General features: G+C 42.3%; 1 protein-coding gene across 5 annotated transcripts in view; it reads right to left on the reverse strand.

Annotated features, from left to right (window-relative positions):
* DCAF8 (DDB1 and CUL4 associated factor 8) overlaps positions 1-12273 on the reverse strand; it is a 42068-nt gene that overhangs the window by 14590 nt on the left and 15205 nt on the right. For 4 of the 5 annotated variants that reach the window (XM_077887217.1, XM_077887216.1, XM_077887215.1 and 1 more), the window contains 4 exons: positions 9002-9672; positions 7948-8088; positions 6622-6716; positions 1704-1814 (listed from right to left, as the gene is read on the reverse strand). In XM_077887217.1, the coding sequence (XP_077743343.1) occupies positions 1704-1814; positions 6622-6716; positions 7948-8088; positions 9002-9672 (1018 nt within the window). The remainder of the gene's footprint in view (positions 1-1703; positions 1815-6621; positions 6717-7947; positions 8089-9001; positions 9673-12273) is intronic. The other variant, XM_077887219.1, reaches the window with a different exon arrangement.

Consider the following 12273-nt stretch of genomic DNA (forward strand, 5'->3'; position numbering starts at 1 on the left):
AAGCATGTCTAAGCTTCCTTTAATGCTTCTTCACAATACCAAACCAAAATTCCCTAAGCCTTATTAAGGATGAGTAAGCAATTCCTCTGTATTCCTTTGAAGGAATTCTTTCAGGTTACAAATGAAAGCTAATGGTTCTTATAAAATATTCACTATAAATATTTTCAAATTTGTACTGGAAGGTGAGCTCTTTAGGTTTTTTCAAAGAAAGAATCAGAAAGGGGAAATCCCAAATAACTGGCTGAACTGAAGAGATGCCAGAGAAAGCAGGAATGACCCTAATGTCAGAGAAGAGCTGGGGTGCTACAAGGCCACCTGCCCACACAGGGTCAGTGTGCCTCAGAATCTATACATGCTTCTGCCAAATAAATAGTTTGTATCTGCTGAAAATCTGCAATGTACAAAGGGACAGAGGATGTTGAGCTGATAAGAGACAGAACATCTAAGTATTTCTCCTTGTGCTAAAATGTACAAACGGATTTCCAGCTTACGGTTCTTCTAACCCTGGAATGTATCAGTTTTGGATTAAGACATTATCAACTGCAGTTCTCCATGGAGTCAACTACTCTAGTCTCCTCCAAACATTAAGGACCTAATGGTTGAATTATCTATAGATACAGACTTTTCAAGCAATCCAGAGCTCTAAACAGGAAATCCAAACTAGGAATTTCAGTAAATGCTCTATTTGGAGGAAGCAGCACCTGACAACTACAACTCTTTTTGATCAACAGCTTCTTACTTAAAAAACCTACTATGACATATCTAATATTGATGAATAAAGGAAAGAAATCTGGAAAGCAAGGGAAACAGGAAGTAGAGAGGCACAGAGTTGTCTCTCTCTTGTGGCAAGATTCTTGAACAAGGGAAGGTCATCTCTCATATATTTCTAAAAACTTACTCTATCTCATGATACTTAACAGTGAAATTAATTTCAAAATATAGTTATAAAAATGTGCTCTCATTTTAAAAGATAATGCTTTCCACCCACCATCAGGAAAGCAAAAAACTCATTTTTCTAGTGATCCTCTCCCTCCTCTTTTTCAAACTGATGATCCTTCAGTGAAGGGGGACAGATAACCACAGCAATACAGCTCAAACAGGCCAGCTGGGTAGGGAAGGGATACAGTTTAAGGCTAAGGGCCAGAAGGAAACTAAGTAGTACACATGGGGAATGAACCTATGAACTCTCATTTTCCTTGAGATCTGCCTCAACAGCCAGTGTTACAACAAGCATTCATAGTAACAAAGATATCACTACGCAGAAAGAAAACTGGCTCATGACAGTGGGAGTCAAAAACCCTGAGTTCTCACTCAGTACTCCCACTCGAATCATTTCTGTATCTCAAACCAGCACTCAGAATTTCTAGTACACATTAATTTATATATGAAAAATGGTGGAAAATATTGACTAATACAGCACTTACTAGTAAACCTGGATTTATGTCTTAGCTGCTATGTGGGAACCTTGGTCAATTCATCGAACTTCTTTAAAACTTGACAAACCCTCTAATATGTTAAGCCATCTGTCAGGGATTGTTACATCAGGGAACAGAATGCCTCAGAAGGAGCCTAAACTCTCTGGAAGATGGTAAAAAATCCAAGATTGTTGTTAATAGATTCCTAGGTCTTTCACACCATCCCACAAGGGATACCTGGTGGTACCTGATGCATCAGTCTCAAAGACACGAAAGAGCCAGACTCACCTTACAAACTGATCTCGTCCACCCACTGCAAACTGGTGGGTATTGGCAGGATTCACATAGATCGTATACAGCCCCACTTTCTTCTCCTTTTCTTTTGTCACCACCAGTTTCCTTTGAGAGTAGAAAAGTGTAAAAGTTATATTCTCTAAAAGACCCAGATGGCCACGGCAAGAGAGAGCAGAGAGAGTAATGCAGACACAGCTGGTAAGAAACCAGAATCTCACTGAGAAAGAAAGAAAAAAGTGGCTTTGTTTGTTCTGAACACTGGGACAAGAAAAAACAAAAATCATCTCCACATGTATTTAATAAATGTTACCTTGGGGAGGGAAAAACAAACATGTAGTGAAGTCATTTTCTGGTGTTCCTCAAGACGTGTAAATTAAAGGTATATAAAAGTACTGTTCCTCAGGTGCTGTCAGTTTAGCTGGAGTCCAACATGATGATAACCAATCATTAAACAGACGATACCACCCACATCTTCCCATCCTATATAAATACATCCTCCCAATCAGCTGGGAGCAGGGAGTAAGAGGAGGATGAATCATAAAAGCAGTGGCCAGAAAAGATCTTAAGGTTAGAATCTACCTCCCAGATTCCACAAGAAGTGTCACTTACAACCCAGCTCTAAAAATGCATACCGAAAAATGACAAGCCACAGCTTTCTAACACAGGGACAGTCCAAAGGAAAGCAGTATTCTTCCTTTATCTGAAGCAAGTTAGGAGAGGAGATTCTTATGAAGACACCTATTTCTAAAGCTGGGAAATAATCTCTAAATTACTCTTCTGGTTGTACTACAAAAAAAGGGTGATCCTTAGGAGGGCACTGGGGTCCTGAGGAAAACTCTACACAATTTTAGAGTTTGAGCCAGAATATTCTGGCTGAATAGCCATAATCTGACCCAGTTTAAGGGTGGCACTATGAATGCTCTTCCCAAATCTAAGTGTCCAGCCAGTCAAATATATCACAAAGATTAGTAAATTTACAAGAAAGGAAAGACAGAGAAGGGCTGGGTTCTAGCTTTCATTTTTAATTCTAAGGTTTTGCTCATTCTGTTGTTATGGAAACTGAAAGAAATATAACCATGACAACGAGTGTCTTTGTAAAGAAATTATTTTAGCATCCTCTCTGCATGGTCAAAGTCCCTCCAGCCTAGAAGTGCTCTAAGCCAAGTGGAGAGATTTTACTTGATTCTAAAATCTCTGTAGTTTTTCACTGAAAAACTGCATGGAGTGCATGGAGATTATTAAAAATGAATGTTTTTAGGGAAAACAAACACATACACAAACCTCAAGAATACAAGATAAAAAATATACCCAAAGTGAGTTTAAGGAACAAAACTAGCAATGGAGAAGAGGCATCTCTAATCGGGTTTTAGACAGCAGTATCTGCTTTTCACAGGATTATTTCATTTTCTCAGCAATTTGGACTTTCAGAAGAAGAGAGTCAGATAAATACAAAGGTGACCATGTGGAGACAAAAGAAACTAATGGGAGATTATGTAACAGGGCTCCACTGTCCTGTAATCCTGACAACGAGCTCAATCTTTCTACTGCTTCAATTTATTCATCTGTAATGAAGAATTCTCTCACCTAGTGGGTAAAGGCAGAGTACCTTGGGCTCTATGGGGAACTGGCAGAGGTGCTGTAAAAATGATCAATCATGGCAGTAGGAGAAAAAAAATTTTTTTTCACATCAGAAGGAGGGAGCACATGACAGCATCAGAAACAAATTTATCAAATTTTGCTTTAAAATTTGCAATTTTTTTAGTAAACAGGTATGTTCCAACGAAAAGGAAAAATAATTACAGATCAGACCAAAGAATTCCTTTGAAGAATATTTCAAACTGGCCTCTACTGGTTAATGGAATATCCCACCCACAGCTCCAAATCCAACTCTTCCTAAGATGTCAGCCAACCTGACCAGCTTCCAGAAACTTAGCTATCATAAATACACAAAAGTTCCCCTTAAAAAAAAAAAAAAAAAAAAAAAAAACAATTCCACATACAAATGCCTCTTGATGTAGGTGGATGTTCACACACCAACTCAACACATTAGGAGAGCTTGGATCTTCCAGCATGACCTTCACATTCAGTTTCCCACTTCGGTCAGGCTTTCTGTATTTCTTCAACCCATAAAGCAAAAACTTTCTGAAAATTCAGTCTCTTATTCCCCAAATCTAGAATCTGGGCTTCCTAGGAAAGTTTCCTCTTTGAATTTCTATCCATCTATCAGTGCTTGCATGCAGAACCACTGCTTACGTCATTTCATTCCAAATTCAATAATCTGCCAAAGTCATCTGTTCTGCCCATTATGTGGTCTCCCCCCGCCCGCCCACTCCTTGTGGCCTAATGGTGGTTTTCCTATGACCTGACACACAGGATAAGCTCCCAGTCTGCCTCACACCTCTACCAAAGCGGATCAAACAAACTCAGCTCATTTGTTACATCTTTGTCCTTCCCCTACCTCTGCAACTTTAGAATGAAATAATGAGGGAGAACTGGGTTGCTCAGCAGGGAAGCATCTGCCTTTGGCTCAGGGCCTGATCCTGGGTCAGGGTATCAAGTCCCCCAGCCAGCTCCCTGCGAGAAGCCTGCTTCTCCTTCTGCCTATGTCTCTGCCTCTCTTTCTGCATCTCTCATGAATAAAATCTTTAAAGAATAAAATAAGAAAACAACAAACATGTAGACTGAGAAATCCAATGATCTCCTCACAACTAAAGAACTGTGGGCTAGTACCAGAAGGCAGATGGATTCCTTGTCAATTAGTCCTGTTCGCTTTCCAGTAAAAGCCATAATTTCCCAAACTTCGTTCTCTTGAAGGTTTATATAAGTAACCTGAACATCCTTTCCACAAGCCTAAAACATTTTTTAAATTCTTCCACTTTCTAGGGTGACTGGGTGACTCAGCTGGTTAAGCATCTGATTCTTGCTTTCGGCTTAGTTCATGATCTCAGGGTTGTTAAGATCAAGCCCCATGTTGGGCTCCAACTTCAGCACAGAGCCTGCTTAAGATGCTCCCTCCCTCTGTCCCTCCCATCTCTTTCTAAATTAATTAACCAATTAATTAATTGTTCCACTTTCTAAACAACCTTTTCTATAATTATCTCTCTAAAAATAAAAGTCTGGGCGCCTGGCTGACTCTGTTGGTAGAGCATGCAACTCTTAATATCAGGATTCTGAGTTCTAGCTCCATGGTGGGGTGTAGAGCTTACTTAAAAAAATAAAGAAGGGGGGGATCCCTGGGTGGCACAGCGGTTTAGCGCCTGCCTTTGGCCCAGGGCGCAATCCTGGAGACCCGGGATCGAGTCCCACGTCGGGCTCCCGGTGCATGGAGCCTGCTTCTCCCTCTGCCTATGTCTCTGCCTCTCTCTCTCTCTCTCTCTCTGTGTGTGTGTGTGTGTGACTATCATAAATAAATAAAAAAAAAAATAATAATAATAATAAAATAAAGAAGGGGTGCCTGGGTGACTCAGTTAAGCATCTGCCTTCGGCTCAGGTCATGATCTCAGAGTCCCAGGATTGAGCCCCACATTGGGCTCCCTGCTCAGTGGGGAGTCTGCTTCTCCTTCTCCCTCTGGCAGCCACTCCCCCTGCTTGCGCTCTCTCAAATAAATAAAATCTTTAAAAAAAAAAAAAAAGAAAAAATCTAATATCAACCAAGTTTGAGATTATATTCCCTAAATTAGTTTATATTCTACTTGTATTCTATGTAAATCAATGACATCCCTTACTTAATATTGGTATTGACATACAAGATTTCTTATAATTTTAAGATTAACAAGACCATAAATTATCTAGATAATTCATCAACAAGGCAGCAATAAAATAAACTGTATTACACCAATGCTGTAATGTAATGGTTAAGAAGACCTTTATGGTCTGATGCATAAAGATTTCCAAAACACAATTCAACGAAGAAAGCAAACTGCAGAAACTTACATTATGTATGTTTATACATACATATATTTATCCCATTTATAGGGAAAAGTGTATATATGAATATATGTTAAGATCCATAAAAATATACAAATAGGACTGGAAAGGTATTCCAAAATTTTTAGCAGCAGCTACCAATAGCTAGAAAAGTCAGGGAGGGGAGGTGTGCCTGAAGGAGCATTTACATTTTGTCCATATACTTTATTATTTGAATTTTAAAAATAAGATATATTTATTATAAGAACAATTAAAATTTTAAAAACTAATTAGTAGCCATAATATAATCAGTTCCAAACATGGTGCCAGACACTATGCTGGACCATCAATCACATTTATCAATGACCCCCTCAGAGCCTAGGGAGAGAAGGAGAGATGGGTTATGCCCAAAGTAAAGCTGGAGAAACAGAGGTTCGGAATGGTTAGATAGCAGTGCCTGAGTTGCAATCTGACCTAGGTCCGTCCAGAGCCAAACAAGAGCTCTGTTCTTTCTATGACATCACACAGCTGATGAGGGATGTCATTTAACCATGAGCCTCAAATTCATGTAGAAATGAGCTGTGATACAACAGAACTCTATTACAGCTACTAATATTTTAGTGTACGATTTATCACTTATTTTCATATTTCTATATATAATTGAACTGAAAACTACACAGGACCTAAGCTGCTCTGTAGATGCTTCCTATGGGTGAGCTGAGTGGCACCCAAGCGGACAGAGAGGAGATCAACAAGTAGTTATTAAAGCCCACATATAAGAGAACCGTATCTTGTTTTAGACATGAAGGTGGACTGAATAGTACGGTACTGCTGAGAAGCAGGCAAACAACAAAGGGAGGAAGTGCCCTGAACTTCAATCTGTTTCTTAGCACAGGCACAGAGGGACTCTTTGGATTGACCAGAGAGGTGGGTATTACCTAGGACACGTGGGGTATTTTCAAGGCCAAGAGGTCCAGTTCTGTAAAAACATTATCGCTATACTTACGAAGCTGGCCGGTCTTGTCTGAGGTCAATGGTGAAGACAACTGCATCTTCACCTGCGGACAGAAACGTACAGGGAGAGTCCGGTTCCAGGGCCAACTGAGGGAGAAAAAGAAAGGTTTCTACAGATCAGAGTCAGAAGCCATCTAGTTCATTCTGTTATCTTTAGGAAGGATTGCATTTTTAGTATCTCAACTAAGAGACATGTCTAGCTTTTCTGTTGTAAAACCCCAGGAAAGGAACTAAGAAACCCATTCACTCTTGTTCTATGTGAATTAGTTATAGCTTGTTTTATTCTATACAAGTCAAAAGGACAAGAGTTTTCTTATTTCAACTAAGTCCCCAAGGGATCTGAATAGTGATACCAAAGAAAAACTTCAACCATTAAAAAGGGTTATTCTTTTTTTTTTTTTTTTTAATTTTTTTATTTATTTATGATAGTCACACAAAGAGAGAGGCAGAGACATAGGCAGAGGGAGAAGCAGGCTCCATGCACCGGGAGCCCGACGTGGGATTCGATCCCGGGTCTCCAGGATCGCGCCCTGGGCCAAAGGCAGGCACTAAACCGCTGCACCACCCAGGGATCCCAAAGAGGGTTATTCTCAAATAAAATCAATTCCACTCTCAGGGAGAGAAATGATGCCCAAGTTTTTTACTCCCTACATCTTAGTTGTAAAATTAGTTAACTAATGGGTTGAAGGTAGTAGGCTTAAAAATCAAAGAAATAGGTAACTTTCTTATTTTCTGAGCCATCTGGACTAGAAAAGGATATTCCAGGTCCACCTATATATTAGCTTAGAGTTTCTAAGAGAGGGCCACCCGCCTCTACAGCATGACCACTCTGAGACAAGGCAGCCCTCAGCTCCTCACCCATGCCCCTATGACTGTCTGTCCTATATTCCCAGTCCTAAATAGGGCTTCCAGAAATAGTGCTGTCTGTGCCCTGAGACCTAGGAGAAAAGTTGGAGCTCTCACATGTGAGGAGCCAACCACCAGGACCTTGGAGCTATTAAGGTGTTCTAGATACAAGCAAAGTAAATTTAAGAGGAAGGCAAAGGAGACCTCAAGGACTTCCAAACCGACCATTGGTCAGCTTAGGGGTTAGGCATAATTAATTGAATACTGTACACGCAAGATCTAGAGAGCTTTCAAATACTTCCAAGAAGTTTAGGGTGGTTGTTACTTCTCCTTTCTTATCTACAAATTTTAGGACTGGAAGAAGTGAAGCAGGTGATCATGACAGGACACACATAGGCAGAGATCTAGGAAGGTCCTGGCTGAGATGCCTGAGCAGCTGGACTGCACAACTGTGGGAGCAAAGCTTACTTACCTTGTGGGACGCTCCCTTGTGTTGGGCCACACGCTTCGTATTCTTGCAACACTGTGTAGCAGATAGCTCTGCTACCCGCACCTGCCCATCACGGGCACACATGGCCAGGGTGGAATCACCACTGTTAGGAAGGAACTTGGCCTGGGATGTTCATGAAAAAAAGGGATATACGAAAGAAATTGAGGAGGTGAATTTGAGAGGGAAAGACTGTAATAACAACCCCAATCTATCCCCTTGGTTGCACAACAGCTGGAAACTTAGCTCTCCTAGTCTTACTGTTGGCTCAAGTCCAATTTCTTCTAAGAGTTAAAGAAGAGGGAAGAAAACCTTCTGATAGAAGAGTATCTCAGTTGACACTGCAAGGACCTGGTATAGGATAAAGCGCTCAGGTGAACTAGGACTATGCCTACTAGGGGAAAATGTAAGGAAAAAAGGAGGAAAATCTATCTTAATTCAGAAAGCAAACAAATTTGCTACAATGACAAAGGAAAACAGAGAGGATACTGGGGAAGAGATTATGCCTAGGAATCAGTGCTAGTACCAAGATGATGGAGAGGGCTGATGAAGAAACAGAACAATAATGCTAATACTCATCAGATGTTCAGAAAGCACCAGGCATGGTTTTACACTGCTTAACCTCTATCATTATTAACCCTCATGGTCTTCTGTGTTACTAGCTCTACACTACAGATAAGTAAACCAAAGACAGACATTAAATAACTTGCCCAAGATCATGAAGCTAATAGGTGCAGGACCAGGAATTAAACCCAGTCTGGTTCAAGAGCCTCTGTTCTTACTCTGCATGCCTTCTACTAGGGCACACTTAGTACCTTCCTGATGACTTCCAAACACCTCTATGCTTAGGAAAAATAAAAGGTTGTCATTGGTCGCTTAGTGCATTTAACCCCTCTAAGTCATCGTGGGAGCACGCGAGGACTGAATCCTGCTGCCTTAATTCCTACCACATCTCACTATCAGCTCCCACTCTAGGCACCTCAGGCTTTTCTAACTCCTGCCTGACTTTCTCTACTGCTGTTCTGCTCCCCTGCCTCACCTGGAAGACATTGCTTTTGTGGCCGCTCTCAAAGTCCAGTACTGGCTGCCGCCGCACCCAGTCCCAAACCACCACTTTCAGGTCATCGCTGCCACTGGCCAGCCAGGTGCCGCGCTGGTTAAAGTGCAGGGTGTTGACACAACCAGTATGGCCCTCAAGCCCATGCTGTAGGCGGAAACGCTGCACAAAGACTCTTGCTCCACAAGCCTCATATACAAAACGGGCACTGGAACCCAGCTCCCGCTCCCGCAGGGCAGGAAGGGCTTGCCAGCGAGGTCGGGGCAGGGCGGATGTCTCTGAAGACACCCAGTCCTCCAGGGCCCGCTCATCATCTGACGAGTCCTGGTCACGGTTGGCCCGCTTCCGCTGGACACGGCGCCGAGGATGCTCTTCCTCCTCCTCCTCTTCTTCTTCTTCTTCCTCTGAGCGGTCATGGACTTGGTTTTCATCATTGATGGAGTAATGGCCAGTGTCCTCCATGCTGTCAGAGTCCTTGTCTTCACCTGAGCTCTCTGTATCTGTACCCCGACTTCCTGTGCTGGTGCGATTGGGGCCACCATCATCCCCAGTCAAGCTCAAGCTCAGGTCCGAGGCTTCCACTTCAATGCCTGAGGATGTCTCCCTCCCCTCCTCAGCGCCAGACATCTCCTCTGGACTGCTAGACAGGCTTCCTGCAGGTTAGTGAGGAATGAGTGGGTGAGGGGGGAAAATAAGGAAATGGGATAGTGATCAGAAGCATAGCCCCTCCTTAGTCCCAGAAATCATCACATCAAAAGACCCAGAAACCAACTCTGGTTAAGGTGTTTTTTTCAAATGCTTATAAAAACTAACTTCTGGGCAGGAATCTGAGAAAGGACAAAAAACTGAAAAGATTAAGACCAAAGCCACATGCAAACAAAGGTATTTCACTATAAGTGAAGAACTGTAGGACAGCCTAAGAGTCTATCTTGCAAAGCATGGGCAGCTGTGTGGAAGTACATCCTATACAACCACCTGAAGCTCAGTTCTGCTGGACACACATCCAGCAGCCACAGCAAAGAATTAAACTGAATATAAGACAAAAAGAAGGGATCCCTGGGTGGCGCAGCGGTTTGGCGCCTGCCTTTGGCCCAGAGCGTGATCCTGGAGACCCGGGATCGAATCCCACGTCGGGCTCCCGGTACATGGAGCCTGCTTCTCCCTCCTCCTGTGTCTCTGCCTCTCTCTCTCTCTCTCTCTCTCTCTCTGTGACTATCATAAAATAAAATTAAAAAAAAGACAAAAAGAATAGCCATCCCCAGGAAGAGCTGGTATAGTCATCTTCTTAGAGGATACAAGATAGCGGATTAAAATCACTCTGACAATGGGTGTGGAGTTGAAAGATTTCCTACTTAAAGAAAGCACCACTACCTCCTACTTTCTAAATCCTAATTTCTTGAGGTCCTAAAATCCAATAGCAATCCAGGAAGAAGTAGAAGGGACACGTGGGGATTCTGACCATTAGAATGGGTTAACTTTTTACGAATAGATGTATTCTGATTTCTATTAATTTAATAATGTTAATAGGACTTTTAGTTACAGTCTTTTTTTTTTTGGAACTTTTTTTTATCCAGGTAGAGTTTTATTAGGATGCATATGCAAGGGCAGCCCGGGTGGCTCAGTGGTTTAGCGCCGCCTTCAGCCCAGGGTGTGATCCTGGAGACCGGGGATCGAATCTCACGTCAGGCTCCCTGCATGGAGCCTGCTTCTTGCTCTGCCTGTGTCTGCCTCTCTCTCTCTGTCTCTCATGAATAAATAAAATCTTAAAAAAAAAAAAAAAAAGGAAGCATATGCAAAATTGACGAAAAGCAGGGCTTCGTGAGTGGTATCTGAGAAAGAAAGTTCACCATATTCTAAGTCTGCCATGTTGGTGGTTGTAACAGAACGGAGTCACTTTGAGCACTCTCATCCCTGACAATTAGACACTGCATTCGCCTACCTAGCAACAGGCAAATCATATTTCAATGAGCACTCTGAGGCAGCCCTGGTGGCTCAGAAGTTTAGCACCTGCCTTCAGCCCAGGGTGTGTTCCTGGAGACTCAGGATAGAGTCCCACATTGGGCTCCCTGCATGGAGCCTGCTTCTCCCTCTGCCTCTCTATGTCTCTCATGAATAAATTTTTAAAAATCTAAAAAAAAGAAAGAAAAAAAAATCTAAAAAAAAAAAAAAAAAAGAGCACTCTGGCCAATATGACCATAACTTCCACACTGAAGCCAAGGTATGAAGGAAGGAAGGCAGGAATGAGGACTTTAAGTACCGTTCACAGTCTCCTTTCCTGATGACAGACTTTACCTTGCCAGAAGTAAAGGCTGTTAGCAACAGCAGACCAGCTATGTGAAACTCTGGTAGGAGCTATCCAACCCCACAAGGATGCTGAAAGGATTCCAAGTAGCGCCTGACAACTTAGTCACCTGGAGTAGAGCAGTAATTTCCAAAGATCTTTGCAGCAATGGAACCTCCGCACGACAAACTCTCAGGCAAAACCCGACACAGAAAACTGATGAACAATACAAACGCATTGGTTGAAGTGGTGACTGAAGGTTGGGAGACTCATAAACAGCTCTTTTCAGAAAGCACCACAACTAAGATCCCAGCATGAAAACAAACGGGTGTAGGAACTGGAAGAAAAAGGGGGAAAGTGCAGCAATTCGCCCCTAGGAACCACACTTGCTGAGACTGCTGTGAATACTGAGAAAGATTAGTAGTTGTGGTTTCTCAAATACAATTGGCTTTGAAACTGGGAGTGGTGAGAAAGGATAAAACACCACACATTTCACTTCTGCAGATGAGGAAAACTGAAACACCAAAGCTCCCAGCATTTCTTGTTAAAGTTATGATTAGCCAATCAAGACGACTTGGAGGCCCTACCGCATTAATGTAAGGGCCAGCAAATTACAAGCTCAGCAACAGGACCCTAACAGTCAATGACCAAGATCCAGAGGTTGGCAATTTTTTTCTGTAGAGGGCCTTCACAGGCCATATGGATCTGTCACAAGTACTCAGCTCCACTGTTAGAGCACAAAAGCATCCATAAGCACCATGTGAATAAGGCATGACTGTGCTCCAATAAACTTTACAAAAACAGTGGGTGGCTGGATCTGGCCTGCAGGCCACAGTCTGCTAATGCCTGATCTGGCTAATGGCCAAATTCCAAATCAATTATATACCTCAAACCTGAGTTTCTCAAATGAACCCAGTGAAGAATCTCAATCACTTTCTTTTACAGAGATGAACGAACAGCACTGCTAAGAGAA

This window comes from Canis aureus, chromosome 38, assembly GCF_053574225.1.
Source record: "Canis aureus isolate CA01 chromosome 38, VMU_Caureus_v.1.0, whole genome shotgun sequence".
Classification (NCBI taxonomy): domain Eukaryota; kingdom Metazoa; phylum Chordata; class Mammalia; order Carnivora; family Canidae; genus Canis; species Canis aureus.